This window comes from Cyprinodon tularosa, unplaced genomic scaffold (assembly GCF_016077235.1).
Source record: "Cyprinodon tularosa strain WSP-4 unplaced genomic scaffold, ASM1607723v1 ctg277, whole genome shotgun sequence".
Lineage (NCBI taxonomy): Eukaryota > Metazoa > Chordata > Actinopteri > Cyprinodontiformes > Cyprinodontidae > Cyprinodon > Cyprinodon tularosa.
The window spans coordinates 1,041,643-1,068,350 of record NW_024038982.1 but is presented as its reverse complement, the minus strand read 5'-3'; the positions used below and the strand labels follow the sequence as shown (position 1 = coordinate 1,068,350).

Sequence of the window (26,708 nt, the reverse complement as noted above, 5' to 3'; positions counted from 1 at the left end):
ATGTGGTGAACTTTAAAGTGCCTTGAGGTGACATGAGTTGTGAATTGGGGCTTTAGAAATAAACTGAATTGAATTGAAGATAGCAACTTAAAGTTGCATAGTTACAAATGTAATTATAAGTGAAATCATTAGGTAACAACAGATACAAAATACTACTGATATTATTAAAAAAATTATCTAATCTACAAAAAATAACCAAATCCACAATTATAAATGATAATTCTTTTTCAAGTACAAATAATTATTGCCTCATGTTTAACCCTTTTTGAGCAAACATTGTTTCTCTTTAAATCCTAGAGTAACTAAAAAGCTAAGGTACCGTTTTAGTATATTGTATGTAAAAGTGAAATAAGATTTTAATTATTTTTGTGTTTTTATGTGTAAAGACTTGTGTTTGAATGATCTAAGACCTGTTGGAAAACATTGAAACAATTATTAAAGTACTTCCCTGCTCAATAGTACTTAATATTATCTCTTTCTATAAAAAATAAACTAAATTAAACTAAATTTTGGCGAAATTCAGAGCTCCATTCCGAGTCTGCGGTAGTGAGGACTGTGAAGCTGAGCGCGTGAGCGGAGCGTCGCAGAGTTTTTGACGGAAAACTGATGGGACCAACAGGAAAAGTCAGGAACCAACTTCGCAAACAGTCAGGTAGCATAAACATCTCTCACATACGCGTTCAAATAAGCACAGCGTGCATTTATGTAGATTATATTAAACCGTTGCTAACCGAGTGCTTAACTCGATAAATTAAAGCGTTTTAACTGCCTCGGGGGCGTTAGCATGGGATGCTAACAGTTAGCGGCTAACGCTGCTAGCTCCAACTTGTTGCAGCTAAAGTTTGACAGCTCTGTTTCTCTGAATTTGATTTGTCGTCGTTGCTGTTTTTTTCTTGGATACGTTTTAAATACGCATGCAAATGCTTTGCACGTTGTTTTTGATAAATGAATTTATTTAATTCACCAGCTTCTCGGTTAAAACTCATGAACTCGCGACTGTTAGCTGAGCTGTAGCGCAGTTCCCGCTGCTATCACTGACTTAGCTGCTACCTCTGCAGGTTTTGGGGCTCATTGGCGATGGGGGACATGAAGACCCCTGATTTTGATGACTTGCTAGCGGCTTTTGACATGCCAGACATTGACGCACAGGAGGCTATTCAGTCCAATCCAGCCGAGCAGCGCGATGGAGGGGTTACTAATGCGCCCGGAGGAAGCAAGAAAGGGACTGCCTCATGCTTCCCCAACTCTGAACCGCCTGTGGTCAGCGTCATTGTAAAGAACACGGTTCGGTCTGAGTCTACTGAGGAGAAGGAAGACGAGGAGAGGCCTGCCAGGGATAAAACTGATAATCCTCCAAGCAGTGTCTCAGCCTCTCAGGTTCCAGTCAAGTTAGAGGATTTCACTTCAGAGCTGGAACACAAACTGCCTGCCAACACTGCTGCCATGGAGCCTCAGATTACCAATGGCTTTGAGGAAGCTGATCCAACCGATCCAGGACAGGCCAACACAGAACCATGGTCTAAGCCTCCTTCTTTCAGCTCCACACTGAGTGATAATGAGGTCGATGCAGGACCTGAACCTACCACTGATGTTATTGACAGTTTGTCACCTCTTCTGTACCCGCAGACCACCTCCGCAGGTGGTACCACCAGATCATCTCCTCGGTCCCCACCTTCCTTAACCCCACGCTCTTCTCAGCCGGAGAAACCTGCAAATACTTTCTCTCCTCCTGCATTACACGAAAATGGAAGACTGACAGATGAGACGAAATGTGTCGTGGACTCTGAAGACGAGTCAGATCCTGACTTTGGGAGCCCACTGGTGATTCAGGAGAGCCCAGAATCGATGATGTTCTCTCCTCCAAAACGCAGGCGGCGAGAGAAAGTACATCCTGATCTTCCTCAGATGCAAAAAAACGCATCTTCTCTTTTCCCTCAACCTCCTAATCTCTCTGCAAAGCCTAAATCCCCAAAAGAGGAGAATGAACAGCCCGACTCTCCCCTCACACCTCCACAACCCCTCCCTTCGATCGCTGGGGTTAAAGAGGAGAAATATCCAGAGCATGTGATCGACGAGAGAGACTCTCCTGAAAGCCCCCCACCGAGTGAAACAGGGGTTCTGTTGAACAGAAACGGCAGCCCCGACGTGGGTTCAACTAAATGCCCAGACCTGAATCAGGATGCGCCCCCACAGAACAGGAACGAACCAGCTAAAACTGAGCACAGCGAAGAGGAAAAATCAGAGGAAGCTGAAAATCTGATTGAAAAGAGGACAGCAGATGAAGAAAAATCAGAAGAGGGTCGCCACACGGCTGGCGAGAACGCAGAGACGCCCTCTCCTCTGAGACCACTTAAAGTTAAAATCAAAATGCCAACCGGCAGCATCACGAGGACAGTTACTAATCTGACTCCGAAAAGAGTCACAAAAGCCTCCGTTAAGGATGCAGAGAGCTCTAAACCGTCACCAGAAAGCCAAACTGTAAAATCCAAAAAGAAGTTGGCACAGCAGGTGGAGTCGCCTGCAACTGCATTAAGAGATGGTGTTAGTACGGTGAAGGAGAGGAAGCAGCGAGTGTCCCCTACGGCTGTGAGCATCACAAAAACCACAACGCTGCCGCCCGTCTCTTCCTCCTCCATCTCCAGGGACAACCCAGGGGCCATCAACCTCCGCAGCCTTGGGAAAAAAACTCTCAACAGTGGGGTCCCCCTGCCAACGCCTCTGGCTCCTCAAACCAGCAACAGACCGGCATCTATAGTCAACAGCACGGGGGCGATCATTTCGAAGAGTCAGACCAACCTGGTGGAAGCCTTCAACAAAATCCTCAATAACAAAAACCTCCTCCCCTGTTATAAACCAGACCTTAGCACCCCAGTCCCGGCAGAATGGGGCATTTCTCTTCCTGCACAGGTGAGATTTCACACACTCACAGGCAGCAAAGATAATAAAAAAAATGTTTGTTTTCTTCCGTAACTTGCTTCTATCTGAATAATACAAAATGTGAAAAAGTTTGAAGGATCTTAATGATTTTTAACGGGCTCGTGTATAGCAGTGACTGGGTCTCATTTCTGTGACAATTTATCTTTAGCTGAAATGTCAACATAAAAATCCTCCAAATCCACATCAGATTTCCAGTTCTCATGTCTCACGCAGGGTTACCGCTGTCTAGAGTGTGGTGACGCCTTCGCCCTGGAGCACAGCTTGGCGCAGCACTATGACAGGCGCTCGCTCAGGATTGAGGTGACATGCAATCATTGCGCCAAGCGGCTGGCCTTCTTCAACAAGTGCAGCTTGCTCCTGCACGCCCGAGAGCACAAAGAGAAAGGCCTGATCATGCAGTGCTCACATCTGGTCATGAAACCTGTACCTGTAGAGCAGATGATCAGTCAGCCTGAACCGACAGCTGCAGCAGGGGGTGAGATGAGAACGGTGTCCTTTTTAAATAATTAAAAAAAATTACTTTCAAGTCTGTTTTCTTTAGCTTTACTATCTCTTCTTTTTCAGGCCAGGTCACTTTGAAGCTGTCGCATCAAGCTGTACCTTCCAGTAAAGAGACGGAGACGCAGCAGTCTGCAAATGCTAAATGCTCAGAGTGTCAGGCTCAGTTTGGCAGCAAGGAGGAGATCGCTGATCATTTTCAGGAGATCAAGCCTGCTAAAAGCACTGTAAGAAATATTTTAAAGTTAAAATCTTAATGAAAAACGCAGTTTAGTAGAAATACCAATGCTGCTCATCTCCCTGAGCATCCGGCCTCACGGAGAAACATGCTGGTGCCAGCAGAAGCCCTTGGGACGTTTTTCTTCAAAAAAAAAAATGATAGAAGCCATGAATCTTTTAATTTTATATTTTTTCATAATTACAAACTGCTGTTTCGATCTGTCCCCAAAAAAGCAACAAAAAGCGTATCTATATGATGGTTTTCTTGCCTTCCCTCCTGCTACCTGTAGTCCTGCACAGAGTGCTCTCCTCCCATGCTGCTGCCCAACAGCTGCAGTGCAGCAGCACATCAGCGGATCCACCAAAGCTCTCCGCCGTATGTCTGCCCAGAGTGTGGGGTCACCATCAAGCAGCAGCTGCTTCAAAAACATCTACAAGAGACCTGCTTGCACTTTTCCCGGCGCATTGGCTACAGGTAACATCGCTTAAGTACTACATATGTATAAGGAGTTTAGGTTTGAGTGATTTTACAGGTATATTTTTTTTGCTGATGAAGTCCTATTTCTGCTCTTCTACAATCATGTTCCCCACAGATGCTCCAGTTGTCTGGTGGTGTTTGGGGGGCTGAACTCTGTGAAGTCCCACATCCAGTCCGCTCATTGTGACATGTTCCACAAGTGCCCCAGATGCCCCATGGCCTTCAAATCTGCCCCCAGCATCCAGACCCACCTCTCATCTCAACATGCGGACCTCACTAACATCAAGGCCATGTAATAACTTCCGTTCATGTTTTATTAGCATCCTGATCAGCCTTCCTCTTTATTCCTTGAAGTGACTCAAGCTGTTTCGTCCCCTTTTTCTTACAGGCTGATTTATAAATGCGTCATGTGTGACACTGTTTACACTCACAAGCCGCTGCTGTACTCTCACTTTGACACTCACTTAACCAATCAGAAAGTGCACGTCTTCAAATGCCCTGAGTGCACAAAGCTGTTTTCTCAGAGGAATTCATTGCTGGATCATTTCAAGGTATATTTTCAATGTGTGTTTAAGGTAGGTTTCCAAATATTTCCTGACTGATGTTTCATTTTTCACCCTCTTGCTACTTTAGACCCACAAAACTTCCACGTTAAAAGAAGAGCTGCATTCATCTCAGACCGCTGCCCCACATTTACCTGGGAAACCGGAAGGCTCACAGGAATGGATAGATAAAGACAAAGTGAAAACTGAAAGGATGAAAGCCCCTTCAGTGTGGAAATGCCGTTCTTGCAACTTGCAGTACACAGAGCGGGAGGAATACATTGCTCATATGGGTGAACTGCACGGCAAGGTCAGGAAGGCATTGGGGCTTCGTCTGCTTTATTTTGGGTATTGAATTAAAGCCAGAAATAAACAAGCCTTTTTTTTTTTTTAGTTCCTGAAGAAATTTCCCTGCAACAAATGTGAGAGCTCCTTCACAACCACGTCCAGTATGAGGCGCCACATCAGAGATAAGCACAAAGTCATGAACCGAGGCTTCCGTTGCCAGTAAGTCTGCAGCTCGATATGATTTACTTCTCCCCGGTTCCTTTTCTTCATTTGATATTCTTTTTTTTTGGATTAATTTTTCTGGTTTCAAACTGCTTAAAACAGCTGGATAAATTGAATTGGAAGATGTGAAGTTTTGTTGAATACAAAAATATTTGCTGAATGAGGGCCAAGGTTCTAGAGAAATTTCCATGAGGGTGAGACTTCAGAAAATAAATTGCATCATCCTACAGCTGAATCTTAACAAATATTTTTAGTAATTTATAATAAAATATTGAAACTCTTAATGAATAAGAAAAAATCATGATAATAGAGGCAATTCATCTATCTAAATCTCTAACTAGGCCTGCCCTGTTTTAATTTTTTTTCCTGCAAATACCTCATGATTGTAACAGAAATGCAGAATCCCAGAGCTGTTTTAGATGCATTTTCCAAACTAATGTCATATTCAGTCTCACTGCAGCCTGTGCTGGGCGCTGATGGCTGCTTAAGATGCTAAAGGTCACTGATAGAGACAAGATGAGTGAGAAGAGGAGGGAATAAAATGTTATCACAGCTGATATTTAAACTTGACAGATAATGATGTGGAACATTTACTAAAATGATTTCGACAAGTTCGGCTCATACTTTTCTTTTCTTAAGAATTACCTTCATTTAAAACATTAGTATTTAAACTAAAAGTATGAATAAACGAGTTTGTGTGATTTTTAGATATTGTTCTGAGAGTAAGAAAACCTTCAGCAGCAGATCGATGTTGGAGCGGCACATGCAGATGAGGCACAGCATGACCAGCCCGGGTCAGGACTCCCTCATGGTGAGCTGCTTTTATTGCTGGACTAACAGAAAGGCAAAGCTGCAGGTATTTAGATGGTAAACATGAAATATTCACATCTTTTCTGCACACAGGAAGCTGACGGAGCTGACAGCTCTTCAGAGCAGGACAGCATTCTGGTGTCCCGCAGGAGACGAAGAGCAGCTGTGAAGATGGAGCAGGAAGCAGAGGCGACTGACACCTCAAGCCCCGTGAAGAAACTCCGATCCTCCACCTCTGCTCCAGCGTCTTACACTCAGCCTGAGTCCGGGTTCAGCTGCGCTCCATGCGGCTTCACCACGGAGGACAAGCCAACGTTCTTGGAACACATCAGCCAGCATAGGCGAGGGGGGGCGGAGGGCGGCGGCCTACAGTGTCTGCAGTGCGGAGCCTGCTTCACTTCTCCGTCCTCCCTGTCCCGCCACCGCTTCATCATTCACAAAGTCAAAGATGCTTGCAGCGACAGCCAGCAAACCTCCAGTGTGTCTCCATCGCCCTCTGCTGGAAACAAGAACCATGACGACCGGAGCTCTGTGAAATGTTCAGAACCAGCTTCACCCTCCGGTCAACCTTTAGCAGGTCAGGGGAAGGAGGAGGACGAACCTCTGGCCTGTAAGGTTTGTGGTAGACACTTTGAAAAATCAACAGATCTCAACACACACTTCAGAACTCATGGGATGGCTTTTATTATCGCAAGGAATGCAGGGAAGACCACCTAGAATGGGTAACAGAAAAGAAACGGCTGATTTGTCTGTGCCTTTTTAATTCTGTCATGCATGTGAGGGGGGGCTGCAACTATGCACTAAATCAACCAAAGATTGTTCTTTTAAAGTTTATATAACTGCTGTTTGTGAAAAGCCTTAATTAACCCTCTGATTCTCAGGATCTGCTGCTTACTTTCACTGTTTTGTGGCGATACTGATCCGATAGAACCGCCTGCTCAGTGCTGTGACCGTGTTTACATGAATTATGTGCCTGCAGAAAACTGTTGCATCAACTCAGTCATGCTGTGATCATAGAAACAGTTTCATACGTTTGTTGATACGGAGTTGAATTTTAAGTAGATGAATCAGCAGGCCTTCTCTAAAATGTGTAACTTAACAATCACTGCAGCTGTTTGACTTCTGTTCTAAGTGTTTTATTTCTAACTGGTTTATCTTTCATGGAGTATTAAAGCAGGTTTCTACTTATTTTCAATTCCAAAACTCCAAAATGTCTGTCTTCTATATTTCTCTGACCGTTTGTTACCTTTTGCTTGTTTAAATAGAAAATGTTAAACTGTTTAATTAGCTGTATATCCCATAAATCATGAAACAACACTTTTCTGAGGTTATTTTCTGTAACAAAAGGCTTTTTTTTTTTTTTTTTACTTTATTTGGAATTTAACCTTTATTTCCAAATGTATATATGTTTACATGTCAATTCAGATTGGATTATATTACACTAGATTATTTTAAAGAGTTTTGTAATCTTTTTCCACAGAAATGTGTCAATGTCCTCTTTCAAACTCAAATCAGAGGTTCGAGGGGCCAAAATAGCAGTGAGGCTGCACGTCAATATGGTTTTGTTAAAAGGTTTTGAAGGTCAAAAATTTTGAATGAAAAGTTAAGTTCTGCTCTGGCAAATCACAGATGAAAATATCTACAGAAACAAAAATGTTTGGAAAATCTACTGTATAGATGAACTGTGACGTACAAGATCAAAACTAATTTATATTTTAAATTTTCATATTGAATTTTTTTTTTTTTATCTAACAACAGTTAGGGTCCACAAATAGTTTGACTGATCTACTGTATCTATGAAAACCTGAATTGAATGTACTTTCTGTAAAATTAACTGTCCTCTCATTGGCTGAAAAATTAAACGAACATTTGATACTCAAGTAAATACTTCTATGAATTTTGCTTTACAGCACTGGAAGCCAAGAATACATGTAACTTTTTTCTTTTTATCCTTTTCTTAGCCAATAGCATGTTGAGGACTGTTCTTTAGTTCTGTGTTAAACATTAAAATAATTCTTGAGCAACTGATGGATGTCATCAGTGTGTGAAATCACATAAAACAGGATTTCTGAATAGAAACCTTGGCTTGGCCATCTTGTCTGACTGCCATAACCACGACCACCATTAACAGATTTCAGTTTTTGTTTTCCATAATTTAGTGAATCAGTCTGGTTTCTGTTTATGTTCTTGGGATATTTACTCTGCTTCAAACCTACTCCTCAGTGTGATTTTTGTATTTACATCACTAAAATACTTTCTAATTTAAACATTATTGCTTAAAAATAAAAACTGTCTTCAGTTAAATTTTGTTCTATTTTTTTGAGTTAACAAGTGACCTTTATTGAATGTTATCCTTTACCTTTTACTATTTACTTTATGTACAATTTCCTAAACAAAATATCAAGTTACATCAAATATTCCCTTCCAATCTAATAAATATACTCTTAAGAATATACATTTGATGAAATATTTCATACTTCATAGCTAATACACTGCTTAGCTGATAAAACCCACTATAACCACACCATTAAATTCACAAAGCCAAAAGATACTAATCTTAAATATAAACAAGAACAATCTAGAAGAATCAGAGAGCAGAGGGTTTTGGTTAGGATAAATTTGATGCAATAGAAAGAAACCGAAAAGACTTCATGAATATGGAGTTTTCCTGTAGATCCATTCCAGACAGAGCATTCATTTTAACAAAATAACCTCTTACAATAAACATATATTTGAAGCTCAGTTATAACCATTAAACAGTTTACAAAGTCATTTTGTGAGAAGCATTTAAAACCCAGCTCTAAAATCACACAGTATAAATAATCCAAGACTTAACTACAGTCGACACACATTAAATAGTGAAAAAGTGCTTCGTGAGGATGACTCCTGTTTCTGCACCAGGATGGAACAGACCCGTCTTTAAAGCAGAAGGAATCCAAAAAGGAGAACCAGAATAGGCTTCATGAAGGTGGAGATTCCTTCCAGGTTCAGCATAGGAGCTCCTGGAGAGAGGGATGAAATATGATGGAAATGCAAAGATGACCTTTACAGCTGAAATATTTATAAATCTTAATATGAATCTGCATCAGTCCTGTCACAGTTTAAGTTTGTTTTAATGTTAATGTTTATCTTAGTGCTCAATTCAGGCTTAAAGATTTATCTTAGGTAAAGTGAATGTTTTTGACCAGAAATATTTCAGTAATCATAACCAAACAATACGATGTTTACACAAATTAATTAGTACAAGTGGAAATCAGTTCTTCTTCCCTTAAATATAATTTGGTTTATTTAGGCTAACATGGCCAGTGCCAACTAATGATTCAGGTCTCTTTTATTGGTACCAAACAATGACAAATGTATGTTTTTAAATATCTAGTATACCCCATTTTAAATATACATTAAATATGCTAACCGGAGAATTAAAAAACAAAAACATAAGACCATGTAGAAAAACAATAAGTAGAATAAAATATTCAAAACAAAGCTTTAAAAAAAAAAAAAAAACAACTCAAAAGGAACAAAAAAGAAGGTAAAAATTAGCTTTCTAAAACTTAAGTTTAACTGAGGACAATGTCAGCAGTAATAAAGAATAGTATCCAATGTCAGGAATAGTTTTTATTTAACAGATATAATCCATGAATTAATTACTTTTTTTGAGAGTTCGTGTGAGCAAAGCTACTTTATAAAAAAGAGTTAACTACAAATGACCTGTATGTTTTTTTTATTTTATTTTAATCAATAATCTGAACATTTGAAATGTCTTTTAGAATGTGAAGGTATGTTGTTGATCATTGGATCATAACATAATTCAGACAAAAATAGAACAGGGCTACATTTTAGGATAATTCAGTCGTAAACTTTCTTACCGGACTCTGTCGACTGAGACTGTTTCCCCTCCTCGCTCTCACCGGTGCGCACCTTCTCAAGAACACTCAATTGTTCCTCTGTTAGCACTTCTCGCTGTTCACTGGTCACCATGGCAGCATTGTCGGGACCGAGAGCCAACATCTGAACAACGGAGAGAGCCTGAAGGAGAAACGGAAACATTTATGTTGATTCTTTATTAATGAAAAATTATTAAGATTTGGAGCCAAGAATAAGATGGTAAATGTACTTTTTACAAAGTAAAAAATATATTTTTTTGTTTGGTTAACTTGACGTACCTAACTGACTTTATGATTCTGAAGTTTCCAGATTTGAAAGTTTTATTTCATTTTGCCTGAAGTTTAAAAAACCACTGAATGCGTGCATTACTGAGTGTTCTTTACTTCAAATGGGTAAAACCTTTTACACAGAGCCGCTCTAAAATCCACATATACTATGTGGATTTTGGCAGCACTTTTGGTCCTCCTAATTATATAAGATACTATGCTTGAGCAGTCAACACACAGCTGGGGCTGGACTTTATGTGGGCAAAAATCTGATCAGATGAAGCTACTTACAGCAAAGTTTTCAGGAGGAATTTGGGAAATGCTGCTCTTGCTGATGAAGGGGAAGACAGAGGGGCTCAGGGAAGCCATTTCGGTATTATTCAAACCAGCTGGAGACAAACCAACAAGGAACAATTACAATTGTTCAGACATTAAGATTTTTAGTCCGTGGACAAGCTAATCCTACCAATGATGTTGTTCAGGTCAGAAACTTGAGCCTCGGTCCAGTTGCAGGGATCTCCAAATGCAGATATAGCAACATTTTTTAGCTCCTGTAATACCTTGACAGGACAGTGAGGAGCATCCAGGGAGCCCACTGCATCACTGTGATAAAACCCCAACATTAAAATAGCCTTAATCCACAGCCAGCAACAAGAGAGACAGTTTTTCATCTCATATGAAAAAAGCAGGCATGAAAAAATGAGAACATATTGATACTAAAGTTGTTTTTCAATATTTTTTTTTATAAAATCCCTCTTTCACCTCAGTCACTCATCTCAGAACTGGAATTTTACCCATTTTTATTCGTCAAATACTTTAGCGTCTGAATGAAAAATATCTGTAGATATCAATTGTAAAATATTGTCCCACAGAACAAAAACAAAGATTGATGACACATACCTAAAGGCCGCCACACTGAGCTGACTGATTTCCTTGGAGCTCAGACCACATATGAAGCGGCTCAGCTGAACCATCTCTGCTGATCCCAGCAGCTTTGCAGTCAGATTGTTGTATTCAGCAACAGCCTTCCAAACGGAAGCTAACTGCTGAGACAAAAGTTGTGTTGTGGTTAATACTGATCTACTATTTGCAGTCAAGCAGAGCGATTTCTATAATTCACCTGTGAGTCTCTCCAACCACAGGCGCCAATTTCATCCAGGCTGTCCAGGGAAAATGGAAGCTTTTCCAGTTCAGAGTTGGAGAAGCCTTGAGTAATACAGCCCAGCTGAACGATAACATCTTCAGTCATGTTTGCTACTGGGCCAAAAACCTACAGTAAAAAAAACGAAAGTTTATTTGAGTACAGTGAGTAAGATTTATTTCTTTATTTTAACAAGTAAAGAATTAAAACTGATGACATTTAGAATTCTTCATATTAATTTAGATATTGTGCTGTTTGTGCTGTTTCTGGGTCAATGATAAGCTTTAATATTTCAACTGGTAAAAATGTTAGAGATGCATTGTGTTCATTTTCTAAATGCAGGAAGTCTTGAATAAAAATGAAAGAAGACAGAAAAACTCCTAATTAAATCACTGAACCATCCCCAGAGATCAATTTGATGACTGTACCTCAACTGCTTTTCTATAGAGCCTGTCCAGCTGGTCGGAGCTGTAACCAGGGACCGACCCGAGCGTTTCCACAGTAGCCAGGAATGTGCTGTTTGACAGCAGTTCCAGATTTGCTGCCGTCCAGAAAACATTGTCCAGGCCCAGCTCTTCAACAAATGCTACTGTAGGTTCTGTACCGTTGCTGGAGAGATCTTCAATAGCTGAGAAAAACAAAAAAGGAGCATTCAGTAAGAAACAAATTAATTTTTGTTATTGCCTGAATTTTTTCATTAGCAATATTTCTCCCAGAGTCCTTTTCATGAGGGAGTCAGAGATGTTTATGTCAAAAACAGGAATCACATAAACTGTGGATTCTTGAAATATAAAACATACCAAAATGCTTGGTAAAAATACATATGTTAAGGAAGTTCAATTTAAGCTAAAGCTTTTGCTTTCATATGTTTAACTGGAAAAAGATTTTAATATTAACCTCTTTGGCAATTAAAAAAAAATTGCCAGAAGGTTTAGGCTCCTTCTTGTTCTAATGTTTAGAAACAAAACAGTTTAGCAGGTTTTATATCCTTTTAAAAATGGTTATCTCCAAGGATTTTGAATTTAAACACTAAATATTTTATGATACCGGTAATTAAAAACTAGGTAGGGTATTATTAAATATCTTAAAAAAAAAAAAAAAAAGACCAAACAAAAATATTTAGGCATATAAACATACTTAGGAAACATTGAACTCATATGTATTTTATAGCAGTATGGATGATAAACTAAAACAAAGCAATAAACTAGCTGGCTGAGAGGAAAAATGAAAAAAGAGTGAAAGTGCACAGAGAATCCCGCCCAGTGGTACACCACTCTAATAAGACAGACAGCGAAGGAAGAGGTTTAAATTTTAAAAATTGAAGGCAGCGCTTTCATGGAAGACAGTGGTTCTCCACCGTGCTCTTCAGGGATCACTGTCCCTCGTGTTTTAAACGTATCTCATTTGTGTTACCTTCCCTTAGAGCCAAATAAATAAACTAAATAATTCTTTAGAAATTAAATCTCTCAATATTCCAGCAAATTCAGATGTGAGTAATCAGCAGGAGCTGCAGTTTCTATGAAAGCTCCGAATAAAACTGCAAAAAATGTCTTCTGTCAGTCAGAACCTGAAAACATTAGTTCCTCACCTGCTCGCCTTTTACGTGCTACGTTTGATGCAGTGATGTCGGTGGTGAGGTCAAAGATCTTCTTTCTCAGTGCATCTGAGATTTGGGTAAGGCGTGGCTTCAGGTAAATAAGGACATCCTTCATCCAAGGCTAAAAAGGCACATAAGAAAAGAAAATGTTCATATTACTTTTTAGTGACGTAAAGTAAAAACGGTGTAAAGAAAAGCAGCATACACACTTTATTAGGCAAAGAGGAGGTGGCATTGTCATCCATCAGAATAAGCGGACCCAGTGATTCCATGGTCTCAGCTGGCCAATCAGAGGGACTCCTGCAGGAAAGAAATGTTCGTTCATTAGATGTTACCTCCCCTGAAGCAGTTCCAGCATTCACTGAGAGCTGCACCCACCCAAACACCTGGTTGACCAGTTGGATCAGATCGGTCCAGTGAGGCTGAGGAATGTGTTCGCAGGAAGCCATGGCCTGGAGGCTGAACTTCAACACTTCAGGGGCCATAAGGCGAAGTGTGGAGGGTTTCATCTCGCACAGGAGCGGGCCAAGCCTTGGTACATCTGGACTGGTCAACCCAGAGATATTCTTCCCCTAAACAACTCACAGGAAGCTGTCATTAAGTGATCTTAATCTTAATTACTCCAGCAAAAATAATTTTTAAAATCTTCAATCCATTCCAAATACCCCATCCAGATTTTAGTCTTAATCAATGTTTTTTTTTTTTTTTTAATACGTGCATATATATATATATATATATATATATATATATATATATATATATATATATATATATATATATATATATATATATACATTGAGCAGGCAACGCAGAGCTCTCTCGGTGAGTGCAGGACGTGATGGGGCACGAGGAGGCAGGGAGGTCAGGTCGGCCATTTCCATCTTTCCGAGGAAGACCGGGCACAAAGTCTGAGGTAATTCCTTTATTTTTGAAGGTCTGGCATGAATGAAACAGAGAATATATCATATAAATAAACAAAAGCTTTTACATTGATCAGAGTATAATTGTGTGCTTGTCTCCTCACAGCAGATGAATCAGTAGCACAGTGGGAATCCTTTCCAGCTCCAGCACAGTGATATTCTTGAAATAATCTGGCCTCTCCTTCTCCAAAGTATTAAAAACCTTCCATGCTGCACACTGTGCCTGAACAGTCAATAGGTGCACTGTCATTAGATATACCTGATGATGTATGCTTGTTTAAGATTATGAAGACCCCTTGGGTAGCAATCATGTACCTGGAATTTGGAAAGCCACTGTGGAGTCTCTGTTATGGACTGAGCCATATCCAGGACATAGCTGTCATTTACTTGATCAATCATGTTGCAGGTTATGCCCTGGAAGACAGAATTCAGCCTCCTATCACAGAAACAAAAAGAATAAATAAAAAACTGAGTGTAATGAGTGACATAGGAGAATATATGACCACAACTGCAAAGAATCCAACACAGATCAGAAGTCAGGCTTTGGATGGTGATTAGCATTAATGCATTTTAATATTAAAATCTTCCCAAAAACAGAATTCTATTTCTAAAACTAAAAACTACGTAATTTTGTTGCCATTACCTGTAGTGGAGCTGCTTTTGGTCATGCATCTTCTTTGCCAAATAGGCAGCCTAAGAGGAAGCAACCATTGCAAAGAATTCTTATAAAAAAAATCCCATTTCTTTTTATTTCATTAAGAGGTAATCTTTACAACTTTATAAAGATAAATACATTTTATAACAGAAATGGTATAACAAGCTGGTGAAAAACGGAAGATATGAAATTGATATAGCTTACATATAAATGCTATACATTTTCCATACAAAATTATCTATTTTTAAAAGGTGAGTGATGGATGGATGGACTAATGGATGGATGGATGGATGATGGATGGAACATACCAATTTTTCTGTTTTTATTCTCGTCTTCCTACTGAGGCTACTTTCACACTGCAGGCCTTAATGCTCATTTGCTGATTGTTTTGCGTAGTCAATCCCATTTCCAAATATATGCGACTTCTATGTGATCTCCTTTGTGAATTGCATTCATACAGCTTAATTGTCCCGTATACAAAAAAGAGGACTCAATGAAGTCACAAGCAGTCAACATGTTCTGTATTTACGGAAGTAAACATGGATGGTAACGGTGGGGAATATCTTGTGATCTTTAATTTCTTTTCCAACCGGGGCCGGCAGATTAACAACAACTTTTTAAGAAGATCGAAAAGAAAGACTGCTCTCATTATGTTCCACAATGAATGTTGTTTTTCTTCCTGCTTCTGCTTCAGAGGATCAGGGCTGGATTAAGAGTGAAAGGGCCCCTAGTGGGCCCCTGGGCATGTGCCCATAATGCCCATTGGATAATTCGGCAATAGCAGGGTGCAGAATATTGATCTTTGTCGAGTATTAATGATATACAGGTTGGATGATGGATGGATCCATCCAGGTTGCATATTGACAAAGAAAATCTGATTTGGGTCACTTCAGGCCGCAGTGTGAACATGATCTTAATACCTGATCTTGTCCACGCTTCAAAGGAAATCTGGTAATATGCACATTACCTGTGGCAGACTCCAGGTTTTATTTTCCACTTCTTCTAAAGAGCTGATATTTGCTTTCTTTAGAGCCTTCAGAGAAATACTGCGAAGTAAAGGGCCATCCAACTTCTGCACCAGCTCGGAGGGAGGGACATTCTCACTCAGCTGCAAGGAAAAAAAAAATATCAAGAAACTGTCAACCAGAACAACAAAATGCTTCAAATGACAGCTCTGAGTGTATATGTTGTATCCGTCCTTTTGTTCCTTACTACTCACCCCCTGCAGCGTGGTCTTCAGCTGCCCCTTTCTCAGTTGTTTTGAGATGGTCTTCATGGTTTCTGTGTTGCTCAGGATATCTTGTGGCTTCACATTCTTTAAAACGCAGCTTGGCAAACCAGCTGCAACTGACTGAAGCTCCATCAGCTTTTCACCTGAAAGCTTATCACACTGAGAAGAATAAAAGTCAGAAACACATTAGGGAGGCAACGAACAGAAAAGACCAGTTATTATCTTTGAGGAATCACCTTCTTCTCTCCCAGCTGATTCTTAACCAGAACACGCAGCTGGCTCCTGGACCATTTCACACCAGTTTCCAAGTTTTCAAGAACACTTTTGAGATTTTCTGTTGTGAGTTTTGAAAGTTGTTTGGGTGACAGCAGAGTAACGCTGCTGCCAAGGTCACGCAGCTCTTGATATTTATTGGAACCAGTCATCACACTGTTCACAAGACGCTTCTTCAGCTTTGGTTAGAGGACATGAACAACACAGAGAGATGAGGAAATGCAGGTCTGTCTCTTTGTATTTGAAAAATCAATGGAGACACAAGAGTTTAGGTAAGTCTGGTAAAATGAAAGATACCTCAAATATTGTGGGGTTAGGGTCACAGTCATCTAGCAGGGAGAGGAGCTTCTTGCTAGAGCTAGGAGTCAAGTTTGAAGCATCGTAATAGCAAGCCAGAGGGCCAAGCCTGGAAATGAGTCATTAAAAACAATCTTATCAAATCGTATTAGCTTTCTTTAATGTCAACTTATGAATTTCCACCTACTAAGGGGACTTTAAGACTGAAAACCACAGTGCTAAGCACTGCAGACGGCAAGTATTTACATCACTGACATTTGTTACATTTGTTACCAAGATTTACGTACTAAATTTGAAGTAATAGACAAAAGCAATGGTGGAGGTTTTTGGGCTAAAGTAACAGGGTGGGAAAAATGTTGTAAGTTACAACTTTTCACCCTTTTGTTTTAGGAAATAATTAAAGGTATAGTGGAGGATGATCATCAAAATAACTGGTCCTTCTAATTGTCAGTCATTCTGGTGATATGTTTATGTACGGCCATCCTATGTGTTCGTCCCCATATTCACTTACCCACTCTGACATAGTGGAAAAATTGCAAATCTTCTTTTGGTGAGTAAGCTTGTATGAGCAATTCATACAGCAACTTTTAAATGGAGCGTGCATGAGGAGAAATGGGCTTGTGCATGCTCTTGCACATGTTTAATAGGGGTTCCCTCTCAGGAGTGGGTACAGGGTTGTGCATGTGCATTTTTATTTAAAGTGGAGAGGGTGATTTTTTTTTTTAAATGTGCAAAAATTCTCCTCTATAACTTTAATTAGGAATACTGTATCAAAAACAAAGCAAAAACTAATGTAAGTAAGGGGAATACAAATAAATACACACTTATCGATTTGCTCTGAGACATTAGAGCACTCCTTAATTCTCTGAAGAAACTTCCTGCCAAGGCTGGGGTTCATCTTGGTTGTCATGTTAGACCTTAACTGGCCTGAGAGGAAGAATCCACACAGCTGGAAGAGATAATAAATGACACCATTAGAGAAAATACTGTATGAGCTTCTATTTGATAATACCAGTGTTAGGAGTGTTAAGGCATTGTTTGCAGGTCAATTTACAGTTTCTTTTGGAGAGGAATCTACATCGTCTGGCCTTAGATTTGAGAGGTATGGCCCCATCATGGTCAGCGTCTCAGAGTCCAGCCACTCTAAAGTCGGTTTGCAGCTTTCCAACATTGCTATGAAAAAAAAAGAGGTTAACACAATACATGTTGATGCTTAATGCATAGGAAAAGTAACAGCAACAAACGTTTTGCACATCAGGCTTGCTTATACTGCAATGTCTAACAAACAGCTATGTTTTAAGAGTCAGCACAGCAGGTTTTAAGTTACAGCTTTCCATATTTCGTCATCCTAAGTTGGGAAGACAAGACCTGGGTGACCACAAACAAGGTTTAAGATTTGCATGTGTTCTGTAAGAACTGGAACAGGAAAAATCTAACAAGGTTCATTTCTTGGTGCCACACCCAGTGTCTTGCTTTTCAGCCTGTGATATAGTCAAACTTTCCATCGTGATCTTTTACCTAAGACTTTCCATGAAATATCTCACCATTTGCTCTATACATTCTGATCATGTGTTTTTCTTCATCTCTCTGTCTCTGGTTGTTTTATTACTTTGAGTATTTCAGGGGTATATTTATTCAGGATTTCTTTTTTATTTAAAATTTTTTTTAGAAGGAAATTAGTTCTTCCTTTTTTCACACTCTTCTTCTCTTTATTCCTTCTCTCTCCTATACGTTCACCTGAGTTATTTTAGAAAAGCAAGCAAGTTCCTTCGTGTAACTCACTGACCATGACAGGAAAAGATGTCAACAGAAAGTGTAGGAGAATATGTAAATGCTGAGTTGTTGACTTAGAATCCCTTACTTGATCTTGGCCTAGATGATGGCCTCATTGTACAGCTAAAGTTGTTCTGCAGGACTTGTTCTTTAGCCCAGTTTAACACTTTATCCCGCTGCTCCTCAGTCATGACGGTGTAGACTTCTGTTAGCATGTTCATCCTGGAAGAAAATGGTGGCTTTAGTTTTTGGAAGAAGACCATAAAATGAAGTCCTATTATACTCACATAGGTCCCATGTTGTCCTTGCCAACCCTGGCGGGGAGCATCATTCTTGCTGAGGGTATGTCTTCCAGCACAGGTTTGGCAGCCCACAGTAGTGTTTTATAGTCACTGGAATTGAAGTAGTTTTCAGGCTGTGCTCTCAACATGGCCCAGGACATAGGGGCCACGAAAGCTTTCATATAGCAGCAGGATGGGTCCTGTGGGGGCAAACCAAAAAGCAAGAAAGTTCAACTGCTACAAATCAGTAATGATTAATAAACGTTTTTTTTTTTTTACTGTACTGACCACAGAGTTCTTTATCATCCTTATTACTGCTGGAAGGTTACTGCAATTCCACACCTTGGTTTTCACAAAAGAAAGAAAAAATCTTTAAGTATCATGAGTAAATAAAGTTATTTGAATGAATCATATATATGTTATACAGTTGAATCATATGCTTACATTCATTGTATAAAGATTTTTAATGTAAATTTACCGTACTCTGGAAATCAGACTAAATATTAAACATTTTAGGTCTAGGGTTTCTTTTTTTAATTGTTTAGTTTATTGAATTAGTTCTTTTAAATATGTACTTGAACAATGTAGAGAAGCCTAGCTTTGGTTTTGTAACTCTGTGATAGACTAACAGAAATTAATTGAGTTTGATTGAGGCTCAGCCAGAATGAGAAAGGGGGGTAGGAGCTAACAATCCTAAAACCACCTTTCAAACTTTGATTCCTGTGCAAGGTGGTATTATGTTATAGAGGAACATCAGAAAGTGTTGGACGTCACAATATATATCATGGTGAATAAATTAGTCTGATGTGTCAATATCAAATAAATATCTCAAGACCTGAGCAAGAAAGGTAAAGCTCAGGTGCAGGTCAGACTTCCATTATGGCCAATTACCCTAATCATAACCCAGACTAGAAAGAATGGATTAATTATAACAAAATCAAAGTTTTCAGGTTGCCATCAAGCAGGCTTGATCAAAGTCCTATGAAATTTTGTAAGAGCTGAAAAGGTGTTTGAAAGCAAGGCAGCCTACAAACCAGAACCAATGACACTGGATCTACCAGGAACAATGAGCAAAGGTTGGAGCTTGTGAAGCTTGTGAAAAGTATCAAAGTCAGAGTGACCTAAATAGGTTTTATCTGATTTAATTTTCAGACACTGAGATTAAGTTTCAATCATGTATATGTTTACTATTTTCCCCCCTTATTTTATTGTTATCATAAAAGATATAGTTTGTAGATGTATTTTTGTAAAGGATGTATTCACACCCAGGTCTCTGGAGCATCCATGGGGAGTGCATTCGGGGAGTTTTTGTTTGTGACCCCAGTCACCAAATCCTGGACTTGAAGAAATGTAGACAGGAGGTTGTTGGACTGGTCAACAGCTCGGCCTCCTTCTAATGGGTTACTACAAAGACAGCAAGAATGAAAATGAAGAGAAAAAGCAGGTGAGCATATCACTTTTATTCAATATTATTTATAATATCTCTTTTTTCTCTCTAAATACTGTATATATACATTGATACGTGTTTCCTATATTATTTCAAGTAATGGTTTTAAAGTGTATAATAATTTCCGGGATTTTAATCTTTAAGCTGATCAAAAGATCACCTGCCGTGCTTTATGTGCTTTTTAATCTGCTACCAGCCATTTCTAATGGAAACCTAACAGATCGAAAACCACAGACTGTACCATACAATTACCTGTTATTGAAGATGGTTTTCAACAGAGTCATCTTAGGCAAAGGGTATCCTGTAATGGGAAACTTCCACATTTATGTGTTGCACAATGAAAACAAAAACAAACATCTGCTGTGCAAATATTGAGATTGTTATTATACACCATGACACAGTCCATGTGCCTTCTCTCATATTAATGCGTCATTTGGATTCATGGTAAGTTTATGGTGAAGTTTAAATTCCAACAGCAATGAAAAAAATTTGCTATAAAAAAATAGAATCAGTGTTTCCTTACCCTGATTGTAGCATTTCATCATCTAATGAGAGAAAAAAGAACTTTTTTATATATATTTAATATATATTTATATTTTATATTGTGTTCAGTAAGATTCCAGCTTATCACGCACAAACAAACTGACACCAAAAATTTCACATGATGTGCTTTAAATACTGTATAGACTAGAAACTATGGGAAGAAATTATTGTATTTTAACTAATAAAAAAATAAACAAATCACTTTAAAGTTGGTATAAGCAAAAAAAAAAAGACTCAGGTTCAAGTTTTAAGAATTTAATATCCAAAATAGCAATAATCCCTTTTTTTTTTTCAATCAACAATGAGTAAGTAACCTTACTCATCGTAAGGTTATTTTGTAACCTTAACTTAACTTAATTTTCTCCACTAAAACCCTTTTTATTGAGGACATTTCTTACCATTTTTTTAGCCATGAAGGGATTATTATCTGCAGACGCCGCATCTGCAGGCCCAGCTGTAAACACAGTAGCTAAAAACCAATATAAATACAACGGTGAATGCAAACTGTTAAAAAGTGCTATTTAAAGTGTGTTTAAAACATTTACTAAAACAGTAAAAAGTAGGCTGTTTGTGTGTGACAATTCATTACTAACCAAAGACTGTGCAGGCCATAATGAGGACAAAAAAGCACATTCTTCCATTTGGAGACATCTGCAGAAATTTTGACTGTCTGTTAGAAATTATTACATTGTAAGAACTTCAACATTCCCATATATGACCAAAAACTCTGGTTAAATTATTCTTTAGTTACATTTCCACTTTGATTATATTTTTCCATGACATAAAGTAGGACTCTCTACTTTTATAGGTACCTGGTTGTTATGGAACCTGTCTCCAAGTGAGTCGCCTGCAGTTTAGTGACAAACTTCCTCCTCTGAGGTTTTCTAATCATACCTCCCTGGTAACCCTTCATGTTACTCATCCTGAGGGAAACTTGAGGACAATCGAGGACAACATGGAGGGAAAAAACAGATTTGCTAACTCACCTTTTAATTATGACAGCCTACTTTATCTTTCCAAATCTCAGCCTCGCAAAGCGTTTGAGTTCTTGTATTTGAGCTTTGATGAGGCCAGGTGCGCTAACCAAGACATTTGCATCTTAGCCTTTGCTTTCTTTCCTGTGATTTGAATTCCTATTCAAATATATCTAATGACCTCAGGAAACTGTACTGAAGTACAACCAACACACTAACTACCCATTTACCAGAGAGTCAAAGTTGTGTGTTTGTTTGACTGAAAGCAAAAACAAGTTGCTGTAAAATTGTTAATCATGACCATATATGTTTAGATTCACAGATAACAGGTTTGAGTCTTGCAATGGAAATTATCACACACTGAATACAAGCAAAAACTAATAGAAAACTTATTTTTTACTTTTAGAATTAAGCATCTGACTAAAAGCATGAAGCATTTGAAAAAAAAGAAAACTTTCTGAACAAGCTAATTTCTTTACAAATGTGTTATTACTAGAAGTTAATGCCATCTCACTATTTGTAGTAGTAAGTTCTTCTTTGTTAATAAATGAATATTAAGGGACTTATGTAATTAAAACAATTACAATCAGAAACAAGCAAAATTAAATACAAGTTAAATTACAAGTTATTATCAGATTGGGTGAGTCCTTACCTGTATGCTAATAAAAAAAATATAAAATAAAAAGCAGGAGGCAAACAAAAAAAGGAAAAACACAATGAAGCTAAGTGATATTAGTTAAGTTAGTTATTACTCACTGATTTTCCACCTCTTTCTGTGTAGATCCTTTGCATAGAGTGAGAATGCGTGCTCCTGTCCTGCCTAATTCCCTCGTCTGATGTGAGCCAGATGAGTTTCTACCAATCCCTGGCTTATTCAAAGCAGGTGTGCTACTGTGTCATTTCTGTTTGGGGGTGGGAGGGGGGTGGTTGGGTTGTTCTGGAGAAGTAAAGAAAGCAGTTGATGCTTTTAAGACAGCTGGCATAATAAACACTGAATTCTCAGTATAATTGCCTCCATTACAGCATCTTTAAATGTCAATAAATTAAAACTGATAAATAACCAGAGGGACAAAGTGAACCAGAAAGTTGTTCCCCACCTGAAATCTACCACTGCAATATAAGCAAGACGAACAAAATACCGACTAAAAGCTCTATTCAGAACTTCACGAAATGACGCAGGTAAACATGATGATGAAACATGAGAATGGCAGGACGCTACAGCTTATAACAGTAAACCCTTCCTAATTCCTAACGCAAATAATATATACCAGTGATTTTGCTGTTTGCTTGTAACAGAAAGTATGGAGAAGTCTAAGAATAGAAACATGGAAGCTTGCTGAGGAAGTTATACTTTTAGGGAAAGTTAATAGTTCATTTGAACCAATGTTGATATAAGCCCAAAAAACAGTTCAAATTTATATTGTTAAAAAATCAAACTAGATTATGGCTAACATAAATCACTATTATGATTTTATAAAATTAAATCAAATCCCATAGGAGTAACTAATCTTTCTACAGTAATGCATTAGTTGGAGCCTTTAAAGCATTGATAGGAATTTGGAAACAAATGAATATGAAACAAAGCCACTGTTTTATATACAGAACCCATGCATACACTGATGTGTCTCTCCAGAAGGATCAAGGTAGATGATATTGGAGCTTTCAATCCTCATCATTGTTTCCTGTTATTCTGGAGCCAGAAGGATCATTTAGGGAAGAAAAGTGATCTGAAAAATGATATTGACAGTTGTCAGCGTTTAAATTGATCTTGACTAAATCCCCACCAACTCTAATCTTGCTCTTTAGTGGCCATTATTTTATTACAGACATACATCATGCTCATTTCTAAACAATGACAGAATAAATTCAATTTTTATATATCTCTAATCGGCCTCAATCTTTGTAAACAAACAAAAAAACAAAAAAACAATATAAATAATTTTTTAATAATGACATGGCATGACAATGAATTATTCTTAAAACTAATGACATATTTTTAAGAATAATTCTTAAAACTATGTCTGCTAAGATCCAACTCAGGTGAAGGAATAGAATGTGAAGAAGGATGAATGGAGCAATAATGAATGCCTTCATGTTTACAGTTTACCTGCAGCAAATTCCTCAATGTCTGACGGCCTTTTAACCAGCAATTGTCTGTTAGATGAAAAACTGAGGTAAGAACATGTTTTTAACACAAAGAACAACAGCTTTACAGTTCATTTGGAATCATACTGACAGCATTTCCAAAGTTTCAGTTTATTTTGACCTCAGCAACATAAAGTTACTGTAAATGTTCTTACATAGTACAACTGCTGAGGGAAATACTCTGTATAATATACTGTGTATAATATTTCATTTTATGAAATGTATTTTGTGATATTTAGTGTGTAATTACTTGCCATTTTGACAGCATAATGAATTTTGTCCAGATGATAGCGGTAATATCATTTCTCTCTGGATTTATCAAAGAGGAAGGTTTGAACCAATTTGTCTTTAAACCTTGGCTCAATCTGAACAACTCAGATTAGAGCTTCTATTTTTTGTGTCGATCCTAAAGATTATATTTCCTTGCATATTTTTTTGCCATTGTTTTCTTTTTTAGATGTATAAATACAAGGACTTTCAAGGATGGATTATTTTTGTGGCTACTTTCAAAAGCTTCTGAGGTATTGAACTTATTTCTTATCACCTTCAAAATACTTGAAGGTTTTCCCCCTGTTATAATGCTAATTTTAGGGCATCAATTGTGTTTTTCTTGAGTGTTTAAAAAAAATCCTGTCGTATTTTTTATTTTTTCTGGAGTCTGCCCTGGGTTCATGACTATCGGTAAGTTAATAAATTTCAGTTAGGCACTATTAGGTTGTTGTTGTCCATAGCAGTCAAGTACAGCTGTGCTCTCGGCTTCTGCATTTGAGATGTGTCTTTGTTTTAGGCAGCTGTTATCTTTTGTATACTAACATAAATATTTCATCCAAATTTTAAGATTGATGTAATTTCATTACTTAACACATTCTAAATGATCAGGGTTGTCTTTATGGAGTTCAAAAAATACATTTTGTGCATTGAAAATAATATACTCATTAGTATTACTTTTTAGTGAGTATACTTCATGAATTCTAAATACATAAACATAAGAATTATGTATTTTTATATAGATAAGCTTTATTAAACTAATGAAAATGCATCATGTAAGGTTTATTTAATAGGTTTGAGTTTAAATTATCTTTAAAAAAGTCTATATGAATTTGTTATGTAATAAGTGTCTTCAGTGTTTGCAGCAAGATGCTGAATATCTTCTATAGAGTGTGATCTCTTTTTCCATTATCTGCTGGAGTAACAGTATTGGAGCAAATGGCTTTAAAAAAGCCTCAACAAGCTAATAACAAGCTAAGATCTCCTCTAGAACCTCTGGAGGTTATTTCACAAAGAGAAATTCTTCATCAATGAAGAACATTATGGACAATAATGAGCTTCTTCATCTGATTGTTAAGCAACAGAGTAACTTTAGCCCTCAACAACCGGTTAAAAATTTATAATCTACTGCAATATTAATTTCCCTTTGGGACGGAAACCTTAAAATTTGGGTGAAAAGTTTCTGCGAGTCAAGAGTTAAAAAAAGTACTTTGTATTTGAGATGGTACTTTGGACAAGAAAATTAAGTTGGAACATTATATCAATAAAATATCTTAGTCACTTTTTGAAATTAAAGTGTAAAACTGTACTTTTTTTCCTAATAACTAGTACAACACTGATCACACTAATTGTAACAATAAAAACCTGGCTTTATTTTTCTATTTTTTAGTTTGTTCTATCTAATCAGCTCTGCATTGTGAACTTTGGTGATTTTATTAATTGTTTTTTCAGCAGTTAACTAAGTGGAACCGATAAGGACGTTACCACCAACCTCAGAAACTCGCCAATAATTTCATCCACCTCTGGATGCGCTCTCAGATACCTCTCGTTGTCAAGTCTTGTCTGCATCTGAACCAAAAAAGGAAAAAAGTAGAATAATCCAACCATTCAGCACCATTTTAGCTAGCTCTCGCACGGTTAGCTTTTTTTTTTTTTTTTTTTTTTTATTACCTTAAACTCTTTCAGTTTTTCTTCTTGCTCGGGACTTAAAGGACCAACATTGCGTGTCGTCGGAGCACCTTTTCCATCTTCTGCCATTACTTCTTAACAGTCTTCCTCCGTTTCTCCACCAAAATCAAAAGCCAAACGGCCATCAACATTCGCTCACCTGTTGCCCAAAAGCTGTTGCCATGGCAGCGGACGAGCTTTAAAAGTTTTGCCCACGAGGGGGCATAGTTGAGTCAGGAAAAAAATTAAAGGTCTGCTGAATAAAACTATGATTTAATGTACATTTAAAGTCCACAGCTGTGGAAACTCTTTTAATCTTAAAACTATAATAAAAAAATCTAAAATATTAGAAATGGGCTCATTTATAATTGTCCAAAATATGACAGAGCACAACCAAATAAATTTTATCTATAATTAAACAGACAGGTTATAAGAGAAATACTCTACACCTACCTTCCTGTCAACACACAACAACTAATTTTAGGGGATCTGATATTGTTTCCAGGCCAGAAGGGAATTGTAATCTATGCTGCGGGTTCTGGATCTCCCCCAGGTTCTACATCACCAAAGGAGATGCTCTAGCATATCCTAATCAAATATCCAGGTAACCTCAGAGGAGCAGCGATAGTCCGATCTACCCATATTCTTATCTTCAGCTACCACAGTATACATGTCTGATTAAATAATACTACTTATACTTCAGTGATAGCATCAAGGTGTTATTTTATTGTATCTCTTATACTATATCCGTTGGTTGTGCTGTTCTTTTCACATCTCTTTGCAGGTGTTGAAGCAGACTGAAGATGTTTTATCGTTATCTCCTCTTTTATCTCCTCTTTCTTTCATATTTTTCAGTTTTTCCTTTCCTGTTGTACTTACATTGCAGTGTCCATATAATCTGTAATACTCCCTGCATGAATTATAATAAAGCTATTTGCATTAATCAAGCAGAATACTATGGCGATAGACTTACTGTGGGATAGCGCTACAAGTGAAGCACAACTTGTGAAAGCTAAATGTGTTTGGCTCTCTTTTTGGCATCAAAACAATTATTGTTATTGCAACATTGCCAGACAGGACACTGTAAAAAAAAAAAAAAAAGATAGTCCGATCTACCCTTGGCTAACAGACTCTGTATGTAAGACTTAGCTATGCACCTGAAACGCGTGGAAATTTTATTGTAATCCAAAGGGGGGCCCAGAAGAAAATCTTTGGGAACCACTGAACTAATTGGATATCAGAGTTGGACATTTTCAATTGTGATACTTTGTGTGGTTGGACAAAAATGTTTGAACCTAAATGCCTTGTTTTTACTAAGTAAAGATAAAAATTGCTGTACACCATCCAAGTA

General features: G+C 37.9%; 3 protein-coding genes across 4 annotated transcripts; 1 reads left to right on the top strand and 2 right to left on the bottom strand.

Annotated features, from left to right (window-relative positions):
- The first annotated feature begins 521 nt into the window (after nucleotides 1–521).
- Nucleotides 522–8,015, top strand: znf687a (zinc finger protein 687a). Its single transcript, XM_038290175.1, has 11 exons — nucleotides 522–652; nucleotides 1,059–2,907; nucleotides 3,151–3,412; nucleotides 3,502–3,662; nucleotides 3,945–4,129; nucleotides 4,248–4,424; nucleotides 4,521–4,683; nucleotides 4,766–4,984; nucleotides 5,069–5,181; nucleotides 5,893–5,995; nucleotides 6,088–8,015. Exons 2-11 carry the CDS (start codon nucleotides 1,078–1,080, stop codon nucleotides 6,709–6,711), a joined length of 3,837 nt encoding a protein of 1,278 aa, XP_038146103.1. The 5' UTR covers nucleotides 522–652; nucleotides 1,059–1,077; the 3' UTR covers nucleotides 6,712–8,015.
- Nucleotides 6,655–22,208, bottom strand: otoa (otoancorin). 2 transcript variants are annotated; one of them, XM_038290176.1, is made up of 29 exons: nucleotides 22,034–22,208; nucleotides 20,897–20,954; nucleotides 20,702–20,772; nucleotides 20,284–20,305; nucleotides 20,013–20,061; nucleotides 19,579–19,717; nucleotides 18,602–18,655; nucleotides 18,320–18,513; nucleotides 18,121–18,254; nucleotides 17,314–17,432; nucleotides 17,084–17,208; nucleotides 16,260–16,368; nucleotides 15,926–16,141; nucleotides 15,678–15,848; nucleotides 15,426–15,566; nucleotides 14,447–14,496; nucleotides 14,119–14,239; nucleotides 13,908–14,026; nucleotides 13,678–13,819; nucleotides 13,262–13,455; nucleotides 13,093–13,183; nucleotides 12,875–13,004; nucleotides 11,715–11,914; nucleotides 11,266–11,415; nucleotides 11,046–11,191; nucleotides 10,612–10,748; nucleotides 10,437–10,534; nucleotides 9,861–10,020; nucleotides 6,655–8,996 (listed from the first exon to the last, which is right to left on the bottom strand). In XM_038290176.1, the coding sequence occupies exons 1-29, from the start codon at nucleotides 22,067–22,069 to the stop codon at nucleotides 8,914–8,916; spliced, it is 3,459 nt and encodes a 1,152-aa protein (XP_038146104.1). In that variant the 5' UTR covers nucleotides 22,070–22,208; the 3' UTR covers nucleotides 6,655–8,913. The 2 variants fall into 2 exon arrangements, with proteins under 2 accessions (XP_038146104.1, XP_038146105.1); XM_038290177.1 differs by having other exon boundaries at nucleotides 11,046–11,188.
- LOC119786699 (RIIa domain-containing protein 1) lies at nucleotides 22,183–25,541 on the bottom strand. The gene is made up of 5 exons (XM_038290178.1): nucleotides 25,361–25,541; nucleotides 25,182–25,258; nucleotides 23,385–23,431; nucleotides 22,893–23,004; nucleotides 22,183–22,214 (listed from the first exon to the last, which is right to left on the bottom strand). The coding sequence occupies exons 1-4, from the start codon at nucleotides 25,445–25,447 to the stop codon at nucleotides 22,940–22,942; spliced, it is 276 nt and encodes a 91-aa protein (XP_038146106.1). The 5' UTR covers nucleotides 25,448–25,541; the 3' UTR covers nucleotides 22,183–22,214; nucleotides 22,893–22,939.
- Nucleotides 25,542–26,708: the final 1,167 nt, after the last annotated feature.